The sequence below is a fragment of the Lissotriton vulgaris genome, chromosome 5 (genome assembly GCF_964263255.1).
Source record: "Lissotriton vulgaris chromosome 5, aLisVul1.2, whole genome shotgun sequence".
In the NCBI taxonomy this organism is placed as follows: Eukaryota; Metazoa; Chordata; class Amphibia; order Caudata; family Salamandridae; genus Lissotriton; species Lissotriton vulgaris.
In genome coordinates, this window is record NC_141693.1 from 1932964169 (window position 1) to 1932991822 (window position 27654).

Below are 27654 nucleotides of genomic sequence, written 5' to 3' on the forward strand. Positions count from 1 at the left end.
GTGCTAGGGCATGCATAAATGTTTAAAAAGTGCAGTATGTCCATGGTTCGTTTTCTTTGTAGCCTCAGGGGTCTGTGTGCAAGTTACTGTACCGCTGGTCCTTTGTTTAGCAGCAACTTGAGATAGGAACTTGACTAGCTTCCCATTTAGTTGTGGGTCCCTTGGGTTAAAACATGCAAGTACTGCTTGTCTCAGAGTGCGTATGCCACGTTCATTAAAGTGAGTTTTAAGGAGACATATCCTTTCTTCTTTTAGTTTGATGCAGGAGCATATTATATGTTCAATGTCCTCTTTCCCAACTCCGCATAGCCGGCACAAATTCCCATAGTTCTTTCTCAGCCATGGTGGAAGATGGGGTATGGTCCATAAGGGAAGCTTAGAGATCCCCTGAGAAGCCAGGCGTGATGTCTCTGGGCTACCGTCGAGGAAACAGTTCTGCCCAGCAAGTCGATCATGCCCAGACCATAACTGATTGTGACCTTTTCTGCATCCCTCCCGTCTGTAACGGCTTGGGAGAGGATGGCCATGTCTCCTCTGGGACCTGCAGCAACACTTGCTCAACCGTATCCCACAGCTTGTGGGAATAGCAACTCAATAGGCATGTGATGTTGACAGACCACAACACAAGGCTGGCGGAAGAAAATATTTTCTTTTCCAAGGAATCCAGCCTCTTGGATTCCCTGTCCGGGGGTTGCAGCAGGGAATGTGCCCTGTGATATGGAAGCTTGGACCACCACCTCTCTGGGCTAGGGTGCTGGGTAAGGAAGTGTGTCCCCCCAGGAGCATAGCTGTAGAAACTGGCAATTATCTATTCACAGGAGCCCCAAGAGAACCTCAATGAGGGCCTCGTTGAATGGGAGTATGAGTTCTGAGGAGGAGGTTCCCGGTTGCAGCACCTCATTCAAGAGAATAGTCTTGACAGGCATCGAGGGCAGCTGAAGGTCAAGGACCTGAGCTACACTCTGCACCCCCATAGCATAAGAAGTCCCTCCTCCATAGCCACAGTACTGGGAGAAAGCATGCCCGGTTCTAGAGAGGAATCCAGTCTGATTTCATCACCCAGTTCCTCACACCAGTCTATTTGGGGCTCGCTTGGCTGGTATTCAAGAGGGTCCAGCGACCCCTCCCACCCCTCCCCAAGGCATAGCCTGTGTGAATTGGGCTCAGGATCCGATCTAGAACTCGAAGGTCCTGCTGGCATCGGCAGCAGGTATCGTGCGACACGGTTCCGACTCCATGTTGGATTCAGGGATGATAATGAGGTGGCCTAGGCAGCACCAGGAGCATCGGCATGAGGACCGGCATCGGGTAAGGTCAAAGTGGTATGACCGGTCCATGGGGGCCCACTGAAGCCGGGGACGGAGCCTCCAGTGCAGAACCAGAAGGGCATCGCCTGACCCCCACAGGGCCCGAAGTGTCCTCGACGGGGTTGGGCTGCCCAAATATGAGACGCAGGGCCTCATAAACCTCTTTAAGTTGGGCTGGGGTGCTCCTGGATATTTGGGAAGCAACAGAGCCAACTCAGGCACAGGCTCCGAAGTACCAGGCCTTGGATGCCGAAGCTCCTTCGTCGCATTGGCCGACGGACGAGGAGAAGTCGAAGAGTTCTTTGACTGATTCCTCTTCTTCTTGTGCCTCTTACCTAAATATCCCAATGATTCCGAATGGGATGAAGAGGTATTAAGACTCCGTGAATAATCCCGGGACCTTCCTCTCTACCGGGACCTCGACTTCCAGTGCTGTCCCACTTTAAGCTTCATGCACTGCTCCCTCAAAGCCTTCAGTGCCATGGCCTGGCAATCGGAGCACGACTTGGTGTTGTGGTCTTGCTCCAGGCACCACAGACAGACAAGATGAGGAACCATCACCAACACTGCCGAGTGACAGGCTCCACAGGGCTTAAAACCTGCCCTACATGTTGACATTCTCAACACATCAGGGGGAACCCTATAAATTCCTGTAAAAAAAACAACAGTGTCCCTCTTCTCCGGATCAGTCCTAGCTGGTAGGTAAAGAAAGGAACTGACGTCAGTGCACCTGGGTAGGGCCTATATAGGTACCGCGAAGTCACTCTGTCGCAGACAATGACACTGATGGACTTGGAGCTGATCAATGCCACCTACCAGCGTGCAGGTGTACTGCCGAAAATATATTTAGGATCCAGTCTGACGGCTGGGAAATTCAAAGGTAAGGAATCTGTGGCTAGAAGTCTCTATCAGATAGATTCTTTACTGATACTACTGAAATAAAGGAAATAAAATACAGATTGCAGCCTCCTGACAGTGCACAGGGATGCTTGATGCGGTTTCTGGTGAGACTCTCATACGCTAAGAAGGCCTTCTCTACAGTGACTACTGTTTACCATAGTTTGGTATTTTTAGCCTCCTGTTCATTGTCTATAGTTTTTGGATGCAGAGGCCCTGGCTTAGGCAAAAAGAACGATTGATGGACAGAATGCAGAACAATGTCATACATTCACCCCAGTACAGAAATCTGGGCCTAAATCCATCGTTTTTTTGCTCACCATGCCATTCCAGTTTGGGCCCAGCCATATGCAAATCAGTCTTGACCCTGCGCCCAATGGGAACAGTTCTGCCCGAACTGCCCTGGCTTAGGGCACCTTCAAACCTGAGCAGGCACCTACCCTCAGAAGATCCTCATCAATGTTGAGACCATCAGTGTGGATACACCGGACATTGAGACACTACTTGATGTAGAAGAACTGACTGATGTCGAGGATGCCTGTCCTAGGTCAGTGCATTCTCCACCTGCACCAGAGGCGCTTGAAAGCATTTTAAATTCTTGAAGAAAAGATTCTCAAAACAAGATGCCATTGGTCTCCTTCAAGACTACAGGACAGCCATTCGCTACTGGACAGACTTCACCCTTGCCATGCATCTGCACCATCTAAATGCAGGGCAGTAAATACAATAAGTCATAAACTTTTAATTTGACTCGATTCCTGTAACTGGGATCATTTACATCCATTATGTCCTTCAAATTAGGAGCACCATGACTGTCAAAACCCTCACCCTTAGAGGTTGTCTTTTTCTTCACAGGCAATACAAGGAAGACTGCTGCACTATTTCACAAACACATGGATGCCAATTTAAACATTTGTAATATCAGAGAAACTGGAACCTGCAACTGTACCAAAAATAATATGAAAACAGTGGCAAGCTTCCTGGCCCAGGCAATGCAACTATTTCTGACACAAGCTTCCACAGACACTTTACTCCTCGGGGATCAATCTTGTGCCGATTCAGGGGTTGTGTTTAGAGTGAAAAAGGGATGCACTTTGCTGTAGAAGCATTGCCTTTTGGGACTCCAAACAGAGAATCCATGAGGCTATCTGAAAGGAAGTTGGTAGAACCAGTGCTCTGGCCACTCATACCTCAAGATATGTAACTGTCTTGACCTGACGTCTGTATAAAGTCCTTGTGTGTGATGCCCTTGTGATATCTGGAGGCTCTATTTATTTATAAAGTTTTATATAGCGCAAACTAGGAGTTTCCGGTGGAAGAGAGTTCAAGATTTTTGGTGCAGAACCAGAGAAGGCTCGTTGGCATGTTCTCTTTTTACGAAAGATCTGAGGTTTCAGGAGGAGAGTGTTAGCACTCCTAGACTGTCTACCCCCTCTGGATAGTTCTAGCTTTTGCGCTAGATAGTGAGGCGTTTTGAAGTGGAGGATGTATGACGTTACAACGCATACATTCACAACGCATACCATTACAACAAAACTTTTACAACTCAGGAACCATTACAATGCATGCCATTACAACGCATGCCATTACAACGCAGATGCTATTACAACGTATGCCATTACAACGTAAGTATGGGTAAGTTTTTATTTTTATTTTAATTAATGGGAATGTAATAGTAGTGTAAATGTTGGATAGTGTAGGGGTTAAAATTACTATTCTAACTCCAGGGGGTGTAATAGTAGGGTAAGTGTTGGATAGTGTAGGGGTTAAAATTAAATTGAATACTTACCCATACTTACGTTGTAATGGCATGCGTTGTAATAGCATCTGCGTTGTAATGGCATGCGTTGTAATGGCATGCGTTGTAAAGGATCCGGCGTTGTAAAAGTTTTTTGTAATGGTAGTGCGTTGTGAAAGTTGCGTTGTAATTGCTGTTTCCCGAAGTGGAGGGCTTTGTGGGATAGGCAGGCAATCTTCAGCTGAATTCTAGCTTAATAGGGCAGCTAGTTTAGAGATTTTAAGACTGGGGAGATGTGTGCATTTCTATGTTTAATGTTTAGTGGAATAATCTGGTAGAAAGGGCAGCTGGCGGACACAGTGTATGGTGATAAAGGGAAATGTACCTCTATTGTGAGCGAGCCAAGATATAAAGCGTGTGATCTAATTAGGAGAATTCTGAAACTTCTTTTATGTGTCATTACAGGGGCGTCAGTAAACTGAAGCAGTCCTGAAATTTGCCCCACATGCTGATAAATTAATTTGCCTGTGACAGATCAGTTTTTAAGTTACTGTGGCTATGCAGGCATGTGCTTGTAATGTTAAAGTGCATGCTAGGGTTGGGGTAACAGAACAAACTGCACGTGAGACAGATTGGAGGCGATGAAGTCACTTGGCTGTCACATTAGTTGAAAAGATCTCTCTTGGACAGAAGATCCATGAAAAAGCCTTGCCTTAAAGATCTAGTAGAGCCCTGTTGTATCTTATATCTTCCTGCTGCTCAGCTAGAATGCATGTGATGTGGAATGTTGGATGAATGGAATGTTAGAGATTTGTGAATGTCACTTAGGTGAGGGCTGAGCAGCAGGACAGCTGCTCCTGATGGGGTTTTATTTAGTTATTACTTTATCTTATTAACTAACATCTTCACTTAAATAAAGTAACTTGCTTAATCTACATGGAAGTTCCAGCCTCTTTCTGGATACATCATTTGGCAACGAGGATGGGATACGAACCCACGCGTGCTTTGGCACTCAAACCCCATCAGTGACCCTGCCATTGGTCGCCCATAAACCCAGGTGTGCCAGATCTTTAAACGATAATCAAGGGCTTAACAGCAGCCGAAGTGTAATTTACTTGAGGTTCGGGGGCAGAAAATCGTGCCTCTGTGTAAAGTACCTGATGACAGTTTGCTATCTGTTGCCATAAGAATGGTCTGCGAGTTATAAAAGGGTTGATAAAGGACTTTATACCAGCTGCTCTGTAATTGATTTGTGATTCGGGGGCAAAAAATTGAGCCTCGGTGTGAAGTGCTGTATTGTTCAAAGGATGAGATCGGGCCTTTGAGTTGACTATTCATTATTGGTAACGGTAGCTGAATCGGGACTCCTGTGATAAACTTAAGTAGGATTAAAGGGCGAGGAGAAGTGAGCCTACGTTGTGGGATTAAGTGTGGTGACAGTGTTGTGGACTTGGAGAAGTTATTTGGAGTGTTGGAAAATAAAAGGAAAAAATAACAGAATATACGCAGACTTTATTCATCAGATTTATGGCGAGTTAACGGTCACAGTTTACATTTAAAAGTGGTTTGCATGAGATATCCAAAACTTCTACTGGTTTACCTTCGGCGTCATCCTCTGTGACGACTCTTCGCTCCATTTATGAATGACTATGTGCGGCGTTTTTGGTGCTTGTTCGTGCCGCAAACCAGCCGACAACGTTGATGTGCGTGCCTCCATTTTAGAAATATTCTGCGCTTGCCGCTGGTCTGTGAAGAATGCCAGTGTTGCCAAAGGAGTGGAGTGAGGAGTTTTGTAGAATTTTCAAATCGCCACGGATGTCAACTAAAGATTCACAAACGGGTTTCGTATAGTTTTCTTCTTGCCAAGGATGTCACCCACAAAAATTACATATGCTGATTTAGGTTACCTTTATGTTTTCTCAGAGGTTATCGGCGGTGGGCTCAAGGTCTTTGTAATCAGTATGACAACAGCGTCCAGTTAGAATTGAAATGGAAAATAAATGGTATTGTCAAGCTGGTCTGTGATAGGACAAAGGTCCCACTAATGGAAGCTGGTCGGTGGGCCAAGAAGAATTTATAACAGAACAAAGCTCAATGTTTCGGAAGCGGGTCAGTCAGCCCATGAGAAGTTGTAACAGGTCAAAGGTCCCAGTATTAGAAGTGGGTCTGAGAGACCATTTTGGAGACAATGTCACAGGACTTGAAACGCAACGGAAAGCCCAATATGGGGTTGAAGAGCTCACGTTGGGGACACAGGTCCCAGAACTTTACCACAACAGGGTCTAGGATTCCTTAAGTGTTGTGTATGAGTGGTGTCGGGTTGTTAGGCCACTCATTGGTTTGAGTTGTGTATGGGAGACTGCAGTATGGTTTTGTCTTATTATTTGTGTCATTTGGTAGTAGGTGATTAAGTCACCAAGAGCTCAAGTTGGAGACTAATGTCCCTTAACTTGATCCACAACAGGTGTTGTGTATGAGTGGTGTCAAGTGGTTTGTGGGTCATGAACCCTGTGTTGTTGTTTTTTGCTTTTCCCTCGCACGTCAGGGTTGCGATGGGAGTGTCCCTCGCACGTCAGGGTTGCGATGGGAGTGTCCCTCGCACGTCAGGGTTGCGATGGGAATGTCTGTTGCCTCACACGTCAAGGTTGCGTTGGCAGTGTCCCTCGCACGTCAGGGTTTCGATGGCAATGTCTGTTGCCTCGCACGTCAAGGTTGCGTTCGCAGTGTCCCTCGCATGTCAGGGTTGCGATGGGAATGTCTTTTGCCTCGCACATCAAGGTTGCGTTGGCAGTGTCCCTCGCACGTCATGGTTGCGATGGGAGTGTCCCTCACACGTCAGGGTTGTGTTGGGAATATGCTTTGCATAGATGGCTATGTTTGTGGTCGATCATTATTAGGTATTGTGTTGTGTTGAGTGGGGCATGAATGACTTTTGTGAATGTTTGTTCATTTGTCTGAGGTGTACACGTTGTTTCCTGATATATATGATGTTAAGGTGTGTTCCTGTGTGTGTTGCTCGTTGTACCGGTCTGGCCAACTGGTATGATTTGTGGCATATGGGTTTGTTGGTGTAATATGTAGGATAGTGGTTTATTTCAGGAAGTTATGTGATGCTCTGCTCAGATTATAGTGTGGTGTGTAATCCCTAGCATAGTTGTGTGCGAGAGGAGATGTTATATATGGTCTCAGGATGTATCTTCTGTTATATATGGTCTCAGGATGTATCTTCTTTGTCAGTTTGATGAGTTGTGGTATGGTGTGTGACAGGACGTATCTTCTATGTCAGTTTGTGACTGGTTGGGATGCGAGCTGTGTGGAATTGTATTGCATATTTATTTATTGCATATTTATTATTTGTGCTGTATTTAAAATTTATTGAGTGTATTGTTTTCAACTTATTGACTATATGTACTATCCATATTGTCATTATCTTAATTGTTTCATATATTGTATTTCATAATGCAATTGTTCCCCAACGAAGGGAGATATGTTGTATCTTATATCTTCCTGCTGCTCAGCTAGAATGCATGCGATGTGGAATGTTGGATGAATGGAATGTTAGAGGTTTGTGCATGTCAGTTGGGTGAGGGCTGAGCAGCAGGACAGCTGCTCCTGATGGGGTTTTATCTAATTATCGCTTTATCTTATTAACTAACATCTTAACTTAAATAAAGTAACTTGCTTAATCTACTTGGAAGTTCCAGCCTCTTTCTGAATACATCAAGCCCCCATTCATACCCAGCATGACACTATACACGCGTGTGCCTGTGACATCAAAGTAGTATGCTGAGGCTGGGGTGACTGAAATCTCTGCACAAGCGACACTGGTGAGATAGACTGAAGGGAAAGAAGCCACTCGGCTGTCCTGCTAGTTCTCCTGAAGAGATCCCTATTGATTTAAGGATCCATAGATAATCTTCATACCCAGCAAGAGATGGATTCTCAGCTCCTGTACTCTTCTACAGTTGCTTGAATCGCTCCTACAGTTAGCAAAATATTGAGGGTGGATGTAAACCCATCACCATGGGATTACAATTAAATTACGAAAATCTCAATAAGCGTATATTATATTTTTGAAACCTATTGTTGTGTCCAGACTGGCAGCAGGTAGGAGAGACGTGTCTGAAAGCTCCTTGAAGGAGTCTTGGAAACCCTGTCCCATCAACACAAAGGTGGTATGCTAGACTCCTAAAACCCCTTGCAGGGTTACACTGAAGGGATTTTTGAGTCAAAATGATACTAAACCCCAGCTGTGCCAGAGAAAACGTTCTGACCTGTTGAAAGCTGAAGTGAATACTCCAAATTAGTAAAGCGATGAAGGCATGTCTTTAAAGTACACTATGTCGTAACCTGGTAACAGTGCACCTACACTCTTAGAACCAGCCTTCCTTTTCCATCCCTCATCACGGTTTCTTTGCCTTGGACCCTGTACCGTGCCCTGCTGCTTGTACTTCCTTTGTTCTCTTCTTCATGCACTCTAGCTATAATTCTTTCGTCTCAAAGGACTGTGGCACTATACACCAAAGCACACAACAGGTATTTTAGATAATGCAATGGAGAATCAAAACTAGATTTCAAGTTTCTGAGACATCACTGAGTTACTTGAAAATGTGGTCTTTATTGATCAAAAGACTACGACAAATCATGGATATCTGAAAGTGTTACAGGGTCAAGGGTTGATGCCATGGCACATGTTCATGCAAGCGTGTCAATCCATGGAAATACCAAAGGCAAAGAATTAATCTTAGGGGTGAGTGCATTTTTGTCCAGTCTGGCTACGTCTTTTGGACATATGCTTTATTTTATGCCTTTGAATGGTGGGCACGCAAGTGACCCCCAACCTTCTATCCACTGGCTTTGCTCTTTCAAATATTAATTCCCTTAAGTGATATCAATTCCTGAACCAGACTCCATTTTGAAATATACTTAGTGTTAGCCTGACTTTAGTTATTCCCTTTTGTCAGCTTTAAGTGAGATATTTACACGTTGTTATGACACAGAGGCATATTCAGCTTGAACAACAAAGTTTTCTCGTTAGTTTATCAGCAGAATAGAAGCCATGAGTCTGGACAAGATACCCTAGTTATCTACATCTCAGGGTCGTTCGGCACACATATGAGATATTGTTCAGTCACTGTGAGCACACGCAAGGACCACAGTGACGGATATTGCAAGAAGTGTTCATGGACTGTTCTTGTGTTTCCTTTAATTCGTCCAGCCAATACGTGTTTCGTCAAGCTTTTTCACCTAGACTTACTCAGGGCTTAGTATCAATAATGTCTGCAAGTCTTAAATTAATCACATCAGTAACCAGGCTATAAAAGCACTCTCAAGACGTGTTTCGCCATGGTTTCTCACCTGGACCTCTTAAGGCTAGAAAAACATGCACAATATACATAATAAATGTATGTAACAAAGTATCAACACCATCACCAGTTTCCCAAATTGTTTCCGCCTTTAAACCACCTGGTCAAAACTCACAAAGCACTTATAGCACCACAAGTGAATTTATGCATTCCTTTGTACAAGGTTGATGAGTAAAAGTATGTCTTAAATATAGGTCACAATTTACTTAAGTTCATTTCCAATATTGGCCCACAGCGCTATGTCAAGTGCAAGGTTACTATGTGAGAGTGATCCCAGAGAAAAGCACCACGGAATTGTGCACAAATTAACTAACGGGTTCATGTTCTGAGTGGGTTACTCCTTTAGATAGCATTCAAAATGCACACTGTACCAAATCCATAGTTAATCATGCCTTGTTCAAACTAATGCCTATATTTTTTATATTTATTTATTATGCATTTTGTGCATGTTTTCCTAGCATCAAGATACCAAACCCTAATGAAGACTAGCGGAAAATGCCTGACAAAACACATGTTGGCTTGACGGATTTAAAGAAAGAGAGTAGCTCATGAACATTTTATTCATATTATTTTACTATTTCATTTCTAAAGCACGCAAATGCATAAACAGGTGTCTTGGCGCTATAACCTGAGGGGATGGCATCCCTTGCCTTCATCCATTCCAAAGTAAACAACCAGGTTTTAAGCAGCTTTCTGAAATGACCTGGATGGTCAGTCTTGAGTAAGGGTAAGCTATCCCACAGACATGAGGCCGGTGTTGAAAATGCCCTGACCCCCAATCACTGCACCTATTAAACTTGTTCTGCAGGTAAACAGACATCTCACGCAGGGTTCTGTGAACGATATAAAGAGATTTGAAAGGAATACTCTTGGCTTCCAGTAGCCAATGGATGTTCTTTAATGGGTGTGGTAAGGCCATGCAGCTTGAATGATCAGGGGCCTATGTTCAGCTGGGTGTGTGCAGAGGTAGTAGCTTTCATACCACTTTGATTAATGAAAGTACCTTGAAGCCAGCCTAATCATATGAGCTGTCAAAAAAAGACCAAAAGATTCCTGAAGTCTCTAGCAGTGGTCTGTGGAAAATTGGAATCCAAAACTCTCTAAGCAGTGCATTTGGCATCTTATTTGTTGCACAACACAGTACCTCTTTTTTATCCTCAATAAATTTAGGAGCATTCAGAGTCAACCTTTTCATAATTGTACACATAAGGTGCTGGCATCTCTGAGTCAACAGATATTATCAATTGAGTATTTTAGCCGCATAGTTTATTAAGGCTATCCCCTGCTGACGGAGTAAAAGGGCCAATGGCCTCAAACAGATATTAAATATACTGGGGCTCAGTGCAGACCCCTGAGGCACCCCCTGTTTCACACAATGGAATTCTGAGTGGTACAGTCCAATTAGGATGTACAACATTCCAGAGCCTTCTTCTTGCAAGCCTCAACCCGTGGACCTTACTTGTGCTCACAGTGACTCAACAGTGACTTATGGGGCTTTGCCTGCGTCTGAAGGGTTATTGGTGGCTGCCATTCCTTCCTGTTGGAGCACATTGAAGACATCTAGCACTTAGGAAATAAAAGCTGCTGGGTATTGTCGAGCCAACGTTAACTCTAGCCACCTGAAACCTGATTTACACATATGAGATATAACGATGATATGTACACATGGGTGACAGGTGAAGCATACCGGTTCTGGCTGGATTTTTCTACCCCGTCTTTGCCTTACTTGTCAAGGTCAAATTATTATGTAAACCCTGAGATATGACCATTTAGATGAGACAGGTCTTCACCAGAGATGTCCAGAACGAAGTCCGATTCCAGATTATCGGCCGCTGTCCGTCTTGGACCAAGGTTGGGCCTATGGAGCTGAAACCGAGTTCGCCTGAACTCTGCGACCAGAAGGTTCCCTTTTCCTTCCCTTGCCGCTGGCTGTAGGTCTGATAACACAGAGGACCTCTGTGCTTAGTTAGGCAGAGGAACAATTATAATGCTTCCCCTTCAGGAAACATTAGTTTAATTTTCATGCTCTCAGACTAGAAGATAAGAGTGGGTGTAGGGAGTAGCAAACCTAGTGCTTAGAACCATGACAGAAAGTTTGTGGTGTTCGCTCTCTTGGTAATCCTTCTAATCACAACCTGTTTCATAAGTCTCCTGTTTAACCGTGCATTTATTACAATACATGTTTTTAAACATACATTGTGTCATTATTAGTACAGATGCTTGACAGGATAGAGTGCAGATCTGCAGTAAACCAGACTCATCTTCCTCATACCATGCACATCGGACTCAGCCCTTGTCCTATAGAGTTAGGGGCATACATTTGTAGAAGTAGGGTATATCCCTAAGAAAAGTAACAAGGTTGGTTGCTCTCATTTCGCTTTTCTGAAGGTCCTTCTTTTCAGCACCTTCCTGTGTGTTTTTATTATATGTGATTTATCCCTTGGATGTATGTCTAATCTCCCTCAGCCAATTTGATTCACCTCCAGTGTCTTGTTTAACTGGTAATCACCAATGTCCTCCTGCAGGTGTGACTATCCTTTCACGCCCCTCCTCACGTGTTTCGCTCCCGTTTCCTCCCCCTCTAATGTCCCATCCCACCAGTCCCACACTTCCGTCTGATCCTCCATCCCCTGCTTGAGCAGTGTTTCTCCCCTGATCCTTCTCTGCCACCACTGCATGTCCAACACTCCATGGCCCACTTGCAGCAAATCCACCTTCTGTTTGTGCCTGAAAGAGACTGGCAGTGCCACTGAACCCATGCATCTCCTGCCCTCCCCTCCTCACTCCTTTATCTAAGTAAAGCAGTCAGACATGTCTAAGTGGGGGGTAAAGAAGATACATCCTTCTCTTTGTGGGATCTCCCATGCTGATGCATCAAACTAGCATTATACCTCACCAATCTATATAAAATGATGATGAGAGTCTTATGTGATTGATGATCAACGACATTAGTAAGGGAGGTAAATATCTTTTACAAGTCTGCCATCAATACCAAGAGACGTTTTAGGGTAGTCTGCATATTATAAAGTGCCCAACATTTGTCTGTTTTAATATGCATTGCAGGCGTGGGCACAAAGAATACAGCATATAGCTCTGCAGACTCACAGTAATAGAGATGGAGACCAGCCAGGGGTTCTTTTCCTCAGCTCGTGCCTCATTATACTGCTTTGCCATCCCACACATGTTCATGGCAGCATCCTCATCTGTGTATGGGCGAAAAAAAGAAAATCATATTATAATGGAGGCAAGGTAGAGACAATATTTAAGATGCTCAACATGTTGATGATCTTAAACTGCTGATTATGCACCCTAACAGGATACTACTAGTATGTCTCACGTTATAGCCCACCAGTTCGCTCCCAACACATCTTCTGTCCTTTTCACCAACACAGCATGGACTTAATTTAGAGTATTGAAGAGTACAGTGGGCCCCCAAAGGTTTCTCACCGGCTCAGCATCTTTTTTTTACCAATGCAGTTCCTGCCACCGAAGCCATTCCTGGTTGCCGAACAGGACCCGCTTCTGTGAACGCAGTGTCAGCCAGTGTCCATTCAATGACTATGGTGGACCAGTATGGGCTCTTTCATTTCTAAAGATATACTATCAAAGCAGGGGTATGTTTTCAGAAACTGAAAAATCAATTTCCACAACAAGCATGGTGTTTTTTCACTGCACCTTGTGTACGAAGGACCAGAATGGTGAGGGTGGTGAGTATGGTGAGCCCAGAAAGGAGATAAACGTCTGAAACAGTGGAAGGAGGGTCACACAGTAGGAAAGTAGGATCTGCTTTGATGGTTACCCCCACTTTTTGCCTGGTGTTATGCTGTTGCTGACTAGTCTGACTGGGATCCTGCTAATTAGGAACTCAGTCTCTGTGCTATCTCCCCTTAATTTGGCTATGGTAAGTACTTAACTACCCCCCAGATTGGCTACTGGTGTACCCTTTGTAAGTCCCCAGTGTAGGGTACCCAGGTACCCAGGGCATAGGTACACCAGAGGTCTCCCATGGACTGAGGCATGTATTATGCCACCCATGATAGACCACTCAGATTCTGCCTCCAGGCCTGCCACTGCAGCCTGTGTAAGCTGGTGCTAGCACCACTTACGACAGATATATGTTTCCCTATATCTGAGGTCACTAGACTTAAAACCTATAAGTCACCCAAGGCAGGCCTTTCAATCCTGAAGGCTCGGTGCTTGGTTATAAGGGTGAGGGTGCCCCTGCATGAGCAGGGCGCCCCTGCATGAGCAGGGCACCCCTACAAGCTTCGGTGTCCATTCTCCCGGGTTGTAAGTGCATCAGCCATTACAACATATAGAGTGGCCATGCGTCATTACGCGATGACTATCTCTAAACTGGCTGTAACGAACCCGGTCATGCTTGGTATCAAACATGTTGGTACTGTAAAGCTCCTCCGGGAGGCCCTCAGGGCTCCCAGGACCAGTCTTCCAGAACCAGACAGTAAGCTAGGGCTGCTGCGAACCAGAGAAATATTTCTGCAATTGAGCTGCTGAGCCAAGCTTGAGCAAGAGAAGGCGAACAATAGATATCCTGTCACAGCGAGGTGTGACCACCTCCCAGACAGGATTTAGTGTGATGGGGCAGGGTGGGGGCGCTTGCCAGCGCCAGAGACTGCTTGAAGGGCACATTTGGTGCCCTCCTTGCATACTCCAGTTCAAACCAGTTCAGGGAAGCAGTTGGCTCCTGCTCTGGCGCGAAACTGGACAAAGGACATCGGGGCATCCTCCCCACTGTCTGGCCCCTCCTCTGGGAGGTACCCCTGAATTGTCCCAACCCTTTCCTTAGGGCCCTTAAGGGCTTAGCTATGGGTGGGTCCCTGGATTTGTCGTGAGAAAAGATTGATATCAAGACACCACTTCATCTTCGACCATCTGGGCACTCTGGACTTTGCTGGACTTTGCTTTGGGCTCCGAGACTGCAACTGGGAAGACTCCTGCTGCTCCTTGTCTTGTCATCCTGCTCTTCTGCTGCAAAGTCTGTGCCTGTGCTCCATACAGGATCCTTCAAAAGCCGGTGGACATCCAAGACACCAGAAGGAATCTCCCTTGATATGAAGGAGTCCTTCCCTGCATCTACAAGCACCACAACCAAGCTGACCGGTCTTCTGCTCCTGGGCTCCCACTGATTCTGAAAGGCTTAGCAACACAGGTGGTGATGCTTCTACAACTCCCCCGAGACCTGCACTGTCTTCTCACCGAGTTTCAGGCCAGTATCCCTCGTCGGAACCGCAGTAACTAAACCCCTGTGCACAGCATCATCTTGCCATTGCGAGGGCTTGATGGCTCTCTTTGTAGGAAGGTGGATATCTGACTATGGTTACCCCCAAACTATTTGCCTGGTGTTTAGCTGGTTTTTGACATAGTTGGCCTGGGATCCTGCTATTCAGGGCCCCAGGCTGATTGCTCTCTGCTTAAAATGGACTCCATGTACCTTAGGTGCATAACCCAATTGGAACTGGTTCACCTTATAGGCCCCTGTAACAGTGTACCATAGGTACCCAGGGCATAGGTGCATCCAAGGCCTACCAGGGGCTGCAGCATGTATTGTGCCACCCCTGGCCTGGCCTCCATATTTGACACAACTGGCTGATCACTCAGCTGGGGTAAGTTGGTGTAATCACCTCTTACTTAGATATAGTATCCCTATATCTAACCTTAAACTGGACACATATGTTCCTATCAGCCACTCCTATGGAAGGCCTCATCAATCCTGGAGGCAGAGTGCTTGGAAATATGTGAGATGGTGCTCTAGCATGAGCTGAGCCTGTCTGCAGCTGTCGGGAACCACTCCCTAAGCTGTTCCGGGATATTGCCATACCATATACTCTTAAGTGCATTATAATCCTCGCGGTTATTTGCTATCTTTGGTTTGGCTTTATCAAAACATGTCGAGTAAGGTGTCATACGAATTGGAATACTATCCCCTCGACAGTTCTGTCGACGGGGATAGCATTCCACCCTTCTAGAGGGACACGACATGTGTGTAGCCTTAACCCCGGTTAAAGTTAACCAAAGCCTCAGCATCACAAAATGGATGCTGCCACCACAGACACAAGTCTGCCCTCCCGCTGCTGGGAGTCCTTCCAGCGAGGGAGGCTTGGACAAAGGGTTTCCTGCCTTGGGAGGTGCGAGCACCACCCCAGACAGGGTTTTGTGTATTGGGTAGGACAGGGCTGAATAGATTGAGACATGCCCGGGGCACACAAGGTGTCCCCGTGCATAAGCCAGTCCAAACCGGTCCTGGGACTTTCCAGACCCAGGCCTGGCGAGGAGCTGGACAAAGGAAAGGGTGTGTAACCGCCCCCCTTCCTGGTTCCACCTAGAGGAGGGACCTAGTAGGTGATCCACCCCTCAGATTGGGAATAAGAGTGGGAGCAGTGCCATTGCACAGCAGATCATCCTGAAATCAACTTTAAACAAGAAGAAGACTGGACTTCGACATTCTGCTGCACAGAAGACTGAAGAGAATCTCCCTTGTGGCCTAGGAGTGACCACCCTGTGAATACAGGTACCAACCAGCAACTCAACATCTGCTTTGCCGCTGCCTCCCGCCGGAGCCCGAGCCCAGAGCCCAACAAGAACCAGACTCCCAGACCTCTCACAGCCCGATCCACAGTCCCTGCAAAGAAGGGACCCGTGGAGGCACCGAGTGACGTGGGACCGGACCTCTTGGAAGACACCCGAAAAGCTGACTGCGCAGCATCTGAGGCATCCTCGACGTTGTGCTTTGGGGACTGAGAACCCCCACCACCGAGCAGCCCTTGCACCGAAGAAGAGCCCTCCAGCATCTCCACGATCTGCGTGGGGCCCTTTTGCATTGTGCCACTCGACGCGCCATCCCGGCCACTTGCCTCGTGGTCAGCGGCCATCTTGGCGACAAAATCTTCAAACTACACTGCGGGTCTGGTTGCTCCAGACTTGCCCTCGCTCCTGTAAAAGGGAGCACCCGCTCTGACCTTGCTGGTCCGAGTGTTAAACCTTTTTTGACTCCTGCGTGGCTTGCATTAGCCAAGGCCTGTTTTCTCCGATCAAGTTGCAGACACCGCCAACAGCGAGAAGCCTGCGTGGGACAGCTCGTGACTGACTCCTGGACATCCTCGACCCCCGGTGTCCACGTAGCTGCAGAGAGAAGCTACACCTCAACGCCTGTTTGCACCCGACATCGCCTGGTTCCACGATAGTCACTGGCTAGTGACTTTGAACATTGTCCCCTCTGCTTTCAGGTCTTCACAACTTCAGATCCACCCTTGGATCCACCGGAACTCTTCACATCGAGCCGCCTGCAGCATCTTCAGCTCCAAGCACCATCGACCTGCGTGACGAAACCCGACACTACTTCGACCCTATGCACCCGCTTCCTGTGGGTGAGGTAACTCAGCTCCGCCGGTGTTCCAACACTGGTACACATCTCTAGGGCCTGTGTCTCAAGTTTCAGCTTTCTAGGTCACTCGGAAGGTTCCGAACTAACTAACTTTGTACTTTTTACGCACCATAGACTTTACATTGGAGAGTGCGTGCACTTTAAACACTGCACCCGAGTCCCGCGGGCCTTTCCCGATCTAGTCACTGCGAGTCCCGATCAGCTCCAGCGATTCCCAAGGCCCTAGGCCTGTTTCCTTTCCGATTGGTATCTCTTATACCACTTTCTTAGTATATGGTTTAGGTGGCCCCTAGGGCACATCCATATTGTGCAACTTTTGTGTATTTTAAACTGTCTTGTGATTTAACGCTTGTGCTTCTGTGCTCATAAAGAGTCCAGGGGATACTTTTAGTTAATAAATCAATATATATTTTCAATATATATCTGTGTGGTGTCCTTTCATTTGGTATTCAAGGGGGTTCTGTGTGGTAATACAGCTGGCTTCACATGCCTTTCAGAGTTTAGCCTAAGACTGCTTTGTCCACGTTACCACTAGGATAACTGGTCTATAAGGTTGACTTACAACCAATCATCATAAGGGTTGCTTGGCATGGTACAAAGTGATCACTAGAATTAGTGAACATTATATACCAGGCCAACTTCTCACATTCTTCACCAGAGATCTTCAGGCTCCAAGAAGCTCCAGCCTCAAGCATCTCCTACGACCAAGATCTTTGTCCTCACTGCATCTCTTGCACCGTAGGCCTGCATCTTTGGTGAGCTGCTTGAGGTCCTCGTGCGACTCTTGTGCCTCCGGCCTGTGGGTCCTCTTGAGGGTCCGCTTTGACTCCAGTGGGCTGCTCTGATTGCTTGAGGCCTACTCCGACTCCCCTGCATGTGGTGAGTCATTTGGACCTTGCTGGTCCTAACTCTGCACCTTTTTTCCTTGACACGCTGTTTGCGGTCGCCAAGGTTTGTTGGTGTTCCCGAGGGACACTGACCCTTCAGCTCTCGTCATCCGGCATGGGACAGATGGTGAACGGCTCCTGAACTTCCACAGCGTCGCCTGGTCTACACAGGTGCAGCTTCAAGGTCATTGTCATCTCCAAGGTCATCGTCATCTCTCCTGCATCACCCGACATCGGTGGGCATTCGTGTCTAGGTCACTCCTGAGTGGCATTGACCCTGTCCCCTCAGCTTGCAGGTACTTCTCAACTTGCATCCACCTTAGAGGTCCACAGGATACTTTCACCTTCTTCAACAACGACATCTTCCTGAAGTCCTCCATTGAATTCAACAGCAGTTTCAGATGCCTCTTCTCACCTATGCCTCCGAATTCCCTGGTGTAGTTATCCTAGTTCCTAGAGTATCCACGGGCGGGGTGGCTCTCCAACCTTCTGTCTTCCACTGGGTTTCTTCAGGGTCCACTTGGAAGGGTCCTTCTTCTTTAAAATGACAGCCGTGACTTGCCTATTGACTTGAATTGAGTATGCAGTTGTGTTTCCACACTCCGTATTTACTTCAGGTGTCCCACCAGGTGACCAATGTGTATTTGTGCTACTTACCTGGTTTTACTGCAAAGTATTACATGCATTGTGTTATTTCTCCGAATAGGAGATAACATTGTGTGTTAGTGAGTGTCTTATAATAAATACCTATTTTTATAAATACACTGTGTGGTTCTTTTTCACTTAATCCTTATCAATAAAATTAAGATTTGGTCAAACAAGCTGCTCTATACTCCTTCTGGACTACGCCCGAAGGCTGCTCTCCACAGCTACCTCTTAGAGAGCTTTCTAAGATTGTCTAAGACCACTGAAATCACCATAAGGGTTTTCTCGATTAGTGCAGTGTGCTACACTTACACAAGCCAGCACCATATACTAAGCCAGCCTCCTACACAGAGCATTATTACGATATGTCTCTTCAACCCCCTCCTGCAGAACCCAGGCCGTCCAGGGGATCCCCAAACCCCCCCACCCAGGACAAACGATCCGGGGATTTCACATAGAGTTCCACAACCCCCCCAGGCAAGATTCCTGCCCATGTGCCATTCAGTTCTCAGACTTCCAGGCTGGGTTGGTAGATGCAGAGGTTGCAGCCCTCCTCTCTTAAGGGGCTATCCCCCACGCAGGTCCCCATCCGTGGGGGTTCATCAGCAATATTTTCCTGGTCGACAAGACAGACGGGGGCCAGAGACCGGTCATCAATCTTCAGGAATGCAACAAGTGGTTAGTATATCGCCACTTCAAAATGGAGAGAATTGATCTCCTTCAAGACGTTTTGCACACCGGAGACTGGCTCGACCTCAAGGACGTACATCTGGTGATCCCAATCTTTCAGTCACACAGGTGTTTTTCTGCAGTTCTTTTGGCAATGCCAAATCTTCAAGTTACTACTCTGCCTTTCTGACTCTCCTCCGCCCCTTGGTGCTTCACCAAGATTCTCAAACCGGTCGTGGAGCACCTTCAGGCTCAGTGTGTTCGCCTTATTGTGTTTCTATCTATCTAGACGATATCCTCATGCTGGGCCCGATTCACAGAATGAACTTAAGACTAAATCCTAAACTTACTACTATTTGGTATTCATAGAATTCACTTACTACTTTCGGGATTCACAGAGTGAACTTACTACTTTCGAGATTCGCAGAATGAACTTACTGTTTTCGGTATTCACAGAACAGATTTAAGACTACTAACTTTAGGTCCGCACTCGGGCCGGAAATTCCGGCCTGGAGGCGGAGTTTCCGGCCTGGAGGCGGAGTTTCCAGCTTGGGGCGGAGCTTGCCGCCCAGAGGCGGAGCTTGCGGCCTGGAGGCAGAGCTTGCGGCCTGGAGGCAGAGCTTGCGGTCCAGAGGTGGAGATTTCAACCATGGCTAAATCCCCACCTCTGAGCCGGAAGCTCTGCCTCCGGGCCGAAAGCTCCGCCCCAAGTCGTAAGCTCCGCCTCCGGGCCGGAAACTCCGCCTCCGGGCGATTTTCTTTAAATATAAGTTGAAGGGGTCTATAATGATCTAATCCTCAAAAATGGGACCAATAAGGCAATCCCAGCCACCACTCTTTTCAATATTCAAAATCAGCTGACTCTTTGTGAGTTTCCTGCCATTTCCTCAGAACGCTTGATCGAACCAAGTCTGGAGCTCGTTCAGACCCACATGATATAGTTGACTTCAATGCACCCCCATTGTCCACACTGCTCAACAACATTTTAAAAACTGGCTGATTTCCTACTGAATGGAAAAAGGCTTCCATTCTGTTACTTTAAAAAAAAATCAACTCTTGACCTGGTGGAAGAAAAGAATTACCACCTGATTCCAAGACTTCCATTTCTAGAGAAAGTATTAGAAAGATATCTCAACATCATAATTTCTACCTTTTTGGATACAAATATCATCCTGGATAACTCCCAGTTTGGCTTTTGGAAATCCCACAACACCAAAACTGCATTAGTCACTGTATCAGATCCTTTTGGTTCCAAAAAATCAATTGGGGAAGTGTAGAGGAGATGATAGAATCACCCTCCTGAACTAGACTAGTAAACAATGGGATTCTATCATAGTCTAGTAAACAATGGGATTCTATCAATGTGAGTGGGGACTAATTTTTTATGATTTTGTATATTCTCTAAACTCGTGGATACACTGCAATGTGAAAATTAGGCCTCTCTGCGGGTGGCAGAATGAGGGCACTGTGTGTTTTTAAAATACCCCTCACACACTATGAATCCCATAGTCTCATTCCCCATCATTGGGGTCTTCCCGTCCCTCTACGGGGCGGGGCGTGCTTCGACCTACGAGTGACGCTGGAGCACTTATATTTTTGACAATAGGCTATGTGATGTGATGAGGATAGTGATCCTTTTGGACCTATCCTCAGACTTTGACATGGCAAACCATGAAATTATAAAACAGCGTTTGATGGAGATAGGTGTCTAAAGCTCTGCTTTCCAGCTACTCTGCTCCTTCCTGTATAAAAGGGAGCAAACAGTTAACTTGGGAGATTTTAGATATAAGCCTTTCTTGCTGCCTTGTGGTGTCCCACAAGGCTCCTCATTAAGCCCCACATCATTTAATATTTACGTGGCTCCCCTTATGAGATTGGTAAGGTCGTTCGTTTTTTTCTCAGTGTCTTACGCGGATGACTCTCACCATAAATAATTATACTGAAGAGGTGACATCTCGATTTAACAATTGCTTGAGTAAGATTTTCAATTGGATGAGATCACACTGTCTTAAATTAAACTCTGAAAAGACAGAGGTTCTCTGTTTCGGTTGAGATACCTCTTTTTGGAACAACTCCTGGTGGCCGCAAACCCTTAGTGCAAGGGATCCATGTCTGGGCATCCCCTGCCAACTTAGGGCGAACAAAGCATACACAATATGATGATGGACGGAGTGCTGACTTTTCAGACTCTCATGCCCAGTCACTACTAGATCTGGGTTAAATCCAAGTTTCTCCTATGCCACTACTCTCCTCTGTAATCAAATGCCAGATCCTCAAAGGAATATATCCAACTTCCTGTTTTTTTAAAAGTTACTAAAAACTTGGTTGTTCACCCTTGCCTTGTAGGTTTCTTAATTGATGGTTTCTTCCTTCATACTATAGGCAGCTCCAAGATGCCTTAGGGCAAAAGTAATGCTTTACAAAACTAAAATCAAATACTTTTGCACATTTGTTCCGCTAGGTGATGTAATGTGGTCTTAGGGCCGTTTTAAATGGGTTTTCCCACTTAGAAAAAATGCTGTTAAATCTGTGCTGTCTGTTTAGTGGAGGAGGTGCCACCAGACTGTTTAACAATGAGGTGCCTACCTTCAACTACAGATTGACTTTCCTATATATAATATAAGTGTTTCAGGGCGCCGTGCATAGGAATAGTCCATGTTTATGATTATCAGTGAGGATCTTACAATGCAGAAAAAAGATTTTAAAAAAAGAAGTGCCAGCTGATTGGCTCCAACCCTTGATAAAGAGCCTGACAGCTCTTGACTTTTCTGGTATCAGCATCCTCCTCCTCATGAGCGACAGCATTTGATACCTCTTCAGCAATGTCTACAAGAGCAGTGGGGCCAATGGTCTGTCAATCGGGAAAAGAAACTGAAGCTAATCCCTTCTCACATCTCCTTTAACCAATGCTAATCCCAGAGATCTCCATTAACTGAAGCTAACCCTCATATCTCCATTCACTGAAGCTAACTCCTTCTGAACTCCTTTAACCGAGGCTAATTTATTCCCATCTTCCAATACCTAAAGATAACCCTTTCAGATCTCTATTGAATGAAGTTCGCCCCTTATATCTCTTTTAACTGAAGCTAACTCCCAAATATCAATTCACTGAAGCAAACTCCTCAACATCCATTAACTGAAGTCAACTCATTCAGATCTCCATTAACTGAGGCTAATCACTTTAGATTTCTATGAACTGAAACTAACCCCTCATATCTTCATTAACTGAACTCTTTCAGATCTCCAATAACTGAAGGGGTACCCCTTCGTAGCTCTACTACATGATGCTAACCCCTTCAGATCTCTATTAACTAAGGGGTTACCCCTTCGTAGCGCTACTACGTGACGCTAACCCCTTCAGATCTCCATTAACTAAAGGGTTACCCCTTTGTAGCTCTACCACGTGACGCTAACCCCTTCAGATCTCCATTAACTAAAGGGTTACCCCTTTGTAGCTCTACCACGTGACGCTAACCCCTTCAGATCTCCATTAACTAAAGGGTTACCCCTTTGTAGCTCTACTACATGACACTAACCCCTTTAGATCTCCATTAACTAAAGGGTTACCCCTTTGTAGCTCTACTAAGTGACGCTAACCCATTCAGATCTCCATTAACTAAAGGGTTACCCCTTTGTAGCTCTACTACATGACGCTAACCCCTTCAGATCTCTATTAACTAAAGGGTTACCCCTTTGTAGCTCTCCTACATGACACTAACCCCTTTAGATCTCCATTAACTAAAGGGTTACCCCTTTGTAGCTCTACCACGTGACGCTAACCCCTTCAGATCTCCATTAACTAAAGGGTTACCCCTTTGTAGCTCTACTACATGACACTAACCCCTTTAGATCTCCATTAAGTAAAGGGTTACCCCTTTGTAGCTCTACCACGTGACGCTAACCCCTTTAGATCTCCATTAACTGAAGGGTTACCCCTTTGTAGCTCTACTAAGGGACGCTAACCCATTCAGATCTCCATTAACTAAAGGGTTACCCCTTTGTAGCTCTACTACATGACGCTAACCCCTTCAGATCTCTATTAACTAAAGTGTTACCCCTTCGTAGCTTTACTACGTGACGCTAACCCCTTCAGATCCCCATTAACTAAAGCTAACAATTTCGGATCACCATTAATTGAAGTTAACCCTTTCCATTAACTAAAGTTACACCCTTTCATTAACTGAACCTAACCCCTAAGGATCTACATTAACTGAAGTCAACCCCTTCAAATTTCCATTAGCAGAAGCTAACCACTCGTGCATCTCTATCAACTGAAGCTAAACCTCTTCAGATCTCGAATGACTGAAGATTAGCGCTCATATGTCCTTTAAAGTAAACTAAGTCTTTTCAGATTTCCATCCTCTCCACTGGTGATGTCAGAAGAATACGGATCAAATGCAGGGATTCCCAAACGGATGGACCCTTTGTTAGAACTTGTAAGAGTGCCGTTTAAGTGGATGTCATAGCCTTACATAAATAAATTCATCGAGCGTAGCTTCATTAACAGCCATTACATTGCAAAGAAGGGTGAGTGAAACCGAGGTCATGTCTGCAGTTGTACACTGCATTTATATTAATACATTTTCCCTCAGAACTGGTCCTTCCTTTCTGCTCAATAACTTAACTCAGTTCTTCATACCTATGGACATGTTTTATAGTGAGTACTGGAGACATGATGTGAAGATGTTTTAATGTTTACAGTTTTGTGTAACTTGCTTATCGGGTACTCATAATGCAATTCATGTATATGTCTTTCAAATCTCAAATGTATCATTTAGTATTACCTAGAAAAAGAAACACACCGGGGTCATTAGCGAAACAGACTCAGTCGCTTTACAGGATGTTGCATCTCTGCTGCTTTTCCAAATACCATAGGACAGTGTGATTTGTAGTACCGAAAGGTCAGCAATGCCTGTCCTATAGTTTACTTATTTCCTTTGAGTCCCCTCCTCATTATTCCCCTATTCATGAAGCAACATTAAAGGCTCACCTATCATTGCATCGAAGGTTTTCTGGAGCTCGTCTATGTCCTTCACTTTGAAGACGTGATTCTCCTTTGGCTTTTTGGAAGCTAGCCCATTGATCTCTTCATCGTACACATCCTCACCTAGGCCAAACACGTACACATCTAAGGTAAACAGAGATCAGGTATTCAGGTGATGTTTTTAATGTTTCAACTGACAGCTGTCTACATTTGAGGACAGAAGGGAAGACAGGCGCACATAAAAATTGAAACGGGAGACAGAAAGAAGGGAGACAGGGAAACAGAAAGAGGGAGACACACAACGAGAGGAGAAAGACCCATACAAAGAAGAAGGTGAGAAATAGGAGATAGACCTATAGATAAGGAGAGCAGAAATACATGTTGAGGAAAAGAGGAGACACACTAATGGGAGAAATACATATAGACAAAGAAGAGAGCTAGATATACAGACAAAGGGAGGAGATAAACATAAAGAGACTATCATGGTAGAAAGACATGTACAGAAAGAGGGAGCACAGACATATTGAACAAGCATTAGCAAAGCCAATAGGTCTCACCTATGAGTGCTATTGGCGGCTATAGCAATGTTTTATAGCCATGCTGTACAACAGCACGGATGCTTTGCAGTGCGGCTACAATTACATTTAAAAAGTACTGTGACGCAACCAAAGCTAATGCACTTTTTTTAAGTGCATTATTGCTGGATGCATCATGGTCCTTTTTAGGTCGAGCCTTTGACAGCACATGCACTGTTATCAAGACCTGTTGTATCCTATTCTATGTGCTGTAGCACACCCAACGATTACGATTGGTTCTTTCTTGTGACATTCCAAAATATAGGATTTCTGTTTGTCCATTGCTCTTAATTGTCCCTCCTTTGGGCGCCTGTTTCAGCTGAGGCGATTTCATTAAGCGATTGCTTTTTTTGGCCATCGTATGCTTCCTCCTCGCACAGCACGAGATGCCCCTCCTCCTGTCTGGTCATTGAAGCGCTGCAGAACAACACCGACCAACCAAATACGTTGCTTTGTTTAAATCTGTGTGTACGTTCAGTTATTTTCCCCGACACATTCACATGCCTCGAAAAACACTTTTATTTTGAAACTCACCCTCTTTTTCATGCACATGGAGTACACGTGCTCACACTGCTCACTTCTCACTTTAAGTTATGGCATGACGTCATGCCAGGTGAGCCTTGTAGGGGAAGAGAAATCATTTAAAGAGAGTCGTTTTCCCTCTGGATTTCTTTTCTCATTTTGAAACTCAGGAGCAGCAACATCGTCGTGATGTCACCAGGGCTTTTAGTGGAAGTGTCACCAGGGCTTTAAGTGGAAGCGTTTTCAATATTATATACAAGCCATAGTTGCTTTTTATGCATAGTTGCTTCTAATGCAACTAACAACCATTACAAAGCTAATAGTCCTGACTTGTTGTAGGTATGATGTTACATGTTGTAGCATGTTTAGATGCAATGACAGAAATAGCAAAATACAAGTCGGGCGGCACACTATGCTCAGCACAGATTTTTTGCAAAAGTAAACAGATGAAATGACTGATCTATCAGTTTGCCTGTTAACTTATTCTACAGATTTCAAGTTTTAAGAGTAGAGCATCTTTCAGTGCCTGTTGGAGCTGGTAGGTAAATGCCCTATAGCCCCTATGCAGCACCCGCATAGTTCTTCAGTGTAGCAGTGTACATCATCAGACACGTCAAAGGCAGGCACAGGACAACCGGATAATGCATTGCCCAGGGAAACCCAGAGCCACAGTCATGCCCAGCAGATGGCAGTTACCTCAGTTCTTTTTTAACAAGTGTAACATGGGATAATAATCTATACAGTCTATTAGCTATCTTTCTCTCTCCCAACAGATATTGAAAGGGAGCATACATAAGAAACGGTTTACACCAAAAGGCAGGTAGGAACATTCAAGTATACATGTGACGCAAATATGGCCCCACTCAAAAGAATAAAGAACATTTTGAAATTCATTCTAACATAATAGATTAAGAAAATACATCTTTACTCTAATTCCTAATACGTGTAATTTATATGACTATCTGATCATAGCAGCATTAATGTCCCCTTTATGAACTTCATAGTTCATGCACTTAAGGTTCATAATCAGTGCATGAGTTGCTTTCATAAGTAAAGTGCATATTATTTTTTTGTAACTTTTCAAATCTAAAATTGAATTAGTGGCTCTGCAACCTTATTGCACCATCTTATCACACCTTCAGGCTTTCTTTGATCCTATCCAGATTCATTATATAAAAAAAAAATCATCAGCACCGGCTCAAAGTATGGAATAACTTGTATCTTAGAGGTTTTTTTCTAACTACCCTTGCACTTCGAACAGTATTGAATTGCAATCTATTCATCACAGCATCACGTGCACAATTGTCTTATAAAAATTAATTCTGTGAAAACTTCATAATTAGTGCATTATCATTTTGGGAGATAACATGCATAATGAAATTCTTTCAAGTTTTGAATTTTGTTTTCCTACTTCCTATTCTTTTGGTATCTAGGTTTTTCCTTCTTATTAACTACCCATTTTATGTTTAGCCACATTTGAAAATCTGGTGGTTTGCTTGATTTTCAATGTTTGGTAATCAATAATCTAGCAACTAAGTCCTCGTACTTAAACCTAAATGTCCAAAACTGCCCAATAGGCCAGATCTTAAATCCTGGGATATTGGGATTTCTAAAGTGTCTTTGACAAACAGGATGTCCGTTTCCCAAAATTCCTGTGTCTTCGCACATCCTCATGCTACACCTTGGGCAACTATCATAGAAGTTTATATTACAACCATGCAATTTTTGGTTTGGGGCATATAGTACATTAACTACTGGGCATACATCTGCATACAACGAAAGTTGCCACCCTACCGCCAAGCACCCAGCAATTAAAGGAACTTATTTCTTGCAACACCTCCTCAGTAAGATTTGTGGCAGTCTCTTTCATGAATGTCTGACATAATATAGACAGACAGAATATCGACATGCAAAAATATCGACAGCAAAAATATCGGAATCCTATCTTCATTAAGGTAAGTACAAAAATATCGAAAAAATAATATCGTAGTACAAAAATATCGGAATCAAAAATATCGTTTTTTTAAATGTATTAATAATAATGTAAAAATAATATTTAAATACATATAATTTTACAACTATTAAATAAAAATAATAAAACAAAATTAAAACTAATACATATACATTTAAAATAAATAAAACACTTAAAAATTTAAAGTAATTTTAATTTTTTTCATCTAATTTATTTGATTTAATGTAATATTTTTTTGTTTTTACCCTGTACGCCTGTACCCCAAAAACCCAAAACTGACCCTGAACCCTAAAAATATCCCTGTACCCCAAAAACCCAAAACTGACCCAGAACCCTAAAAATACCCCTTTACCCAAATACTGAAAACTGACTCTGAACCCTAAAAATACCCCTTTACCCAAAAACTGAAAACTGACCCTGAACCCTAAAAATACCCCTTTACCCAAAAACAGAAAACTGACCCTAAACCCTAAAAATACCCCTTTACCCAAAAACTGAAAACTGACCCTGAACCCTAAAAATACCCCTTTACCCATGAACTGAAAACTGACCCAGAACCCTAAAAATTCGCCTTTACCCAAAAACTGACCCAGAACCCTAAAAATACCCCTTTACCCAAAAACTGAAAACTGACCCTGAACCCTAAAAATACCCCTTTACCCAAAAACTGAAAACTGACCCTGAACCCTA

At 44.6% G+C, this 27654-nt stretch overlaps 1 protein-coding gene across 1 annotated transcript in view; it reads right to left on the minus strand.

Annotated features, from left to right (window-relative positions):
- Window positions 1-27654, minus strand: part of LOC147717786 (complement factor B-like) — a 472008-nt gene that overhangs the window by 164445 nt on the left and 279909 nt on the right. The window contains exons 10-11 of the mRNA XM_086924573.1: window positions 23902-24039; window positions 12414-12511 (exon numbers count right to left, since the gene is read on the minus strand). Coding sequence (XP_086780699.1) covers window positions 12414-12511; window positions 23902-24039 — 236 coding nt within the window. The remainder of the gene's footprint in view (window positions 1-12413; window positions 12512-23901; window positions 24040-27654) is intronic.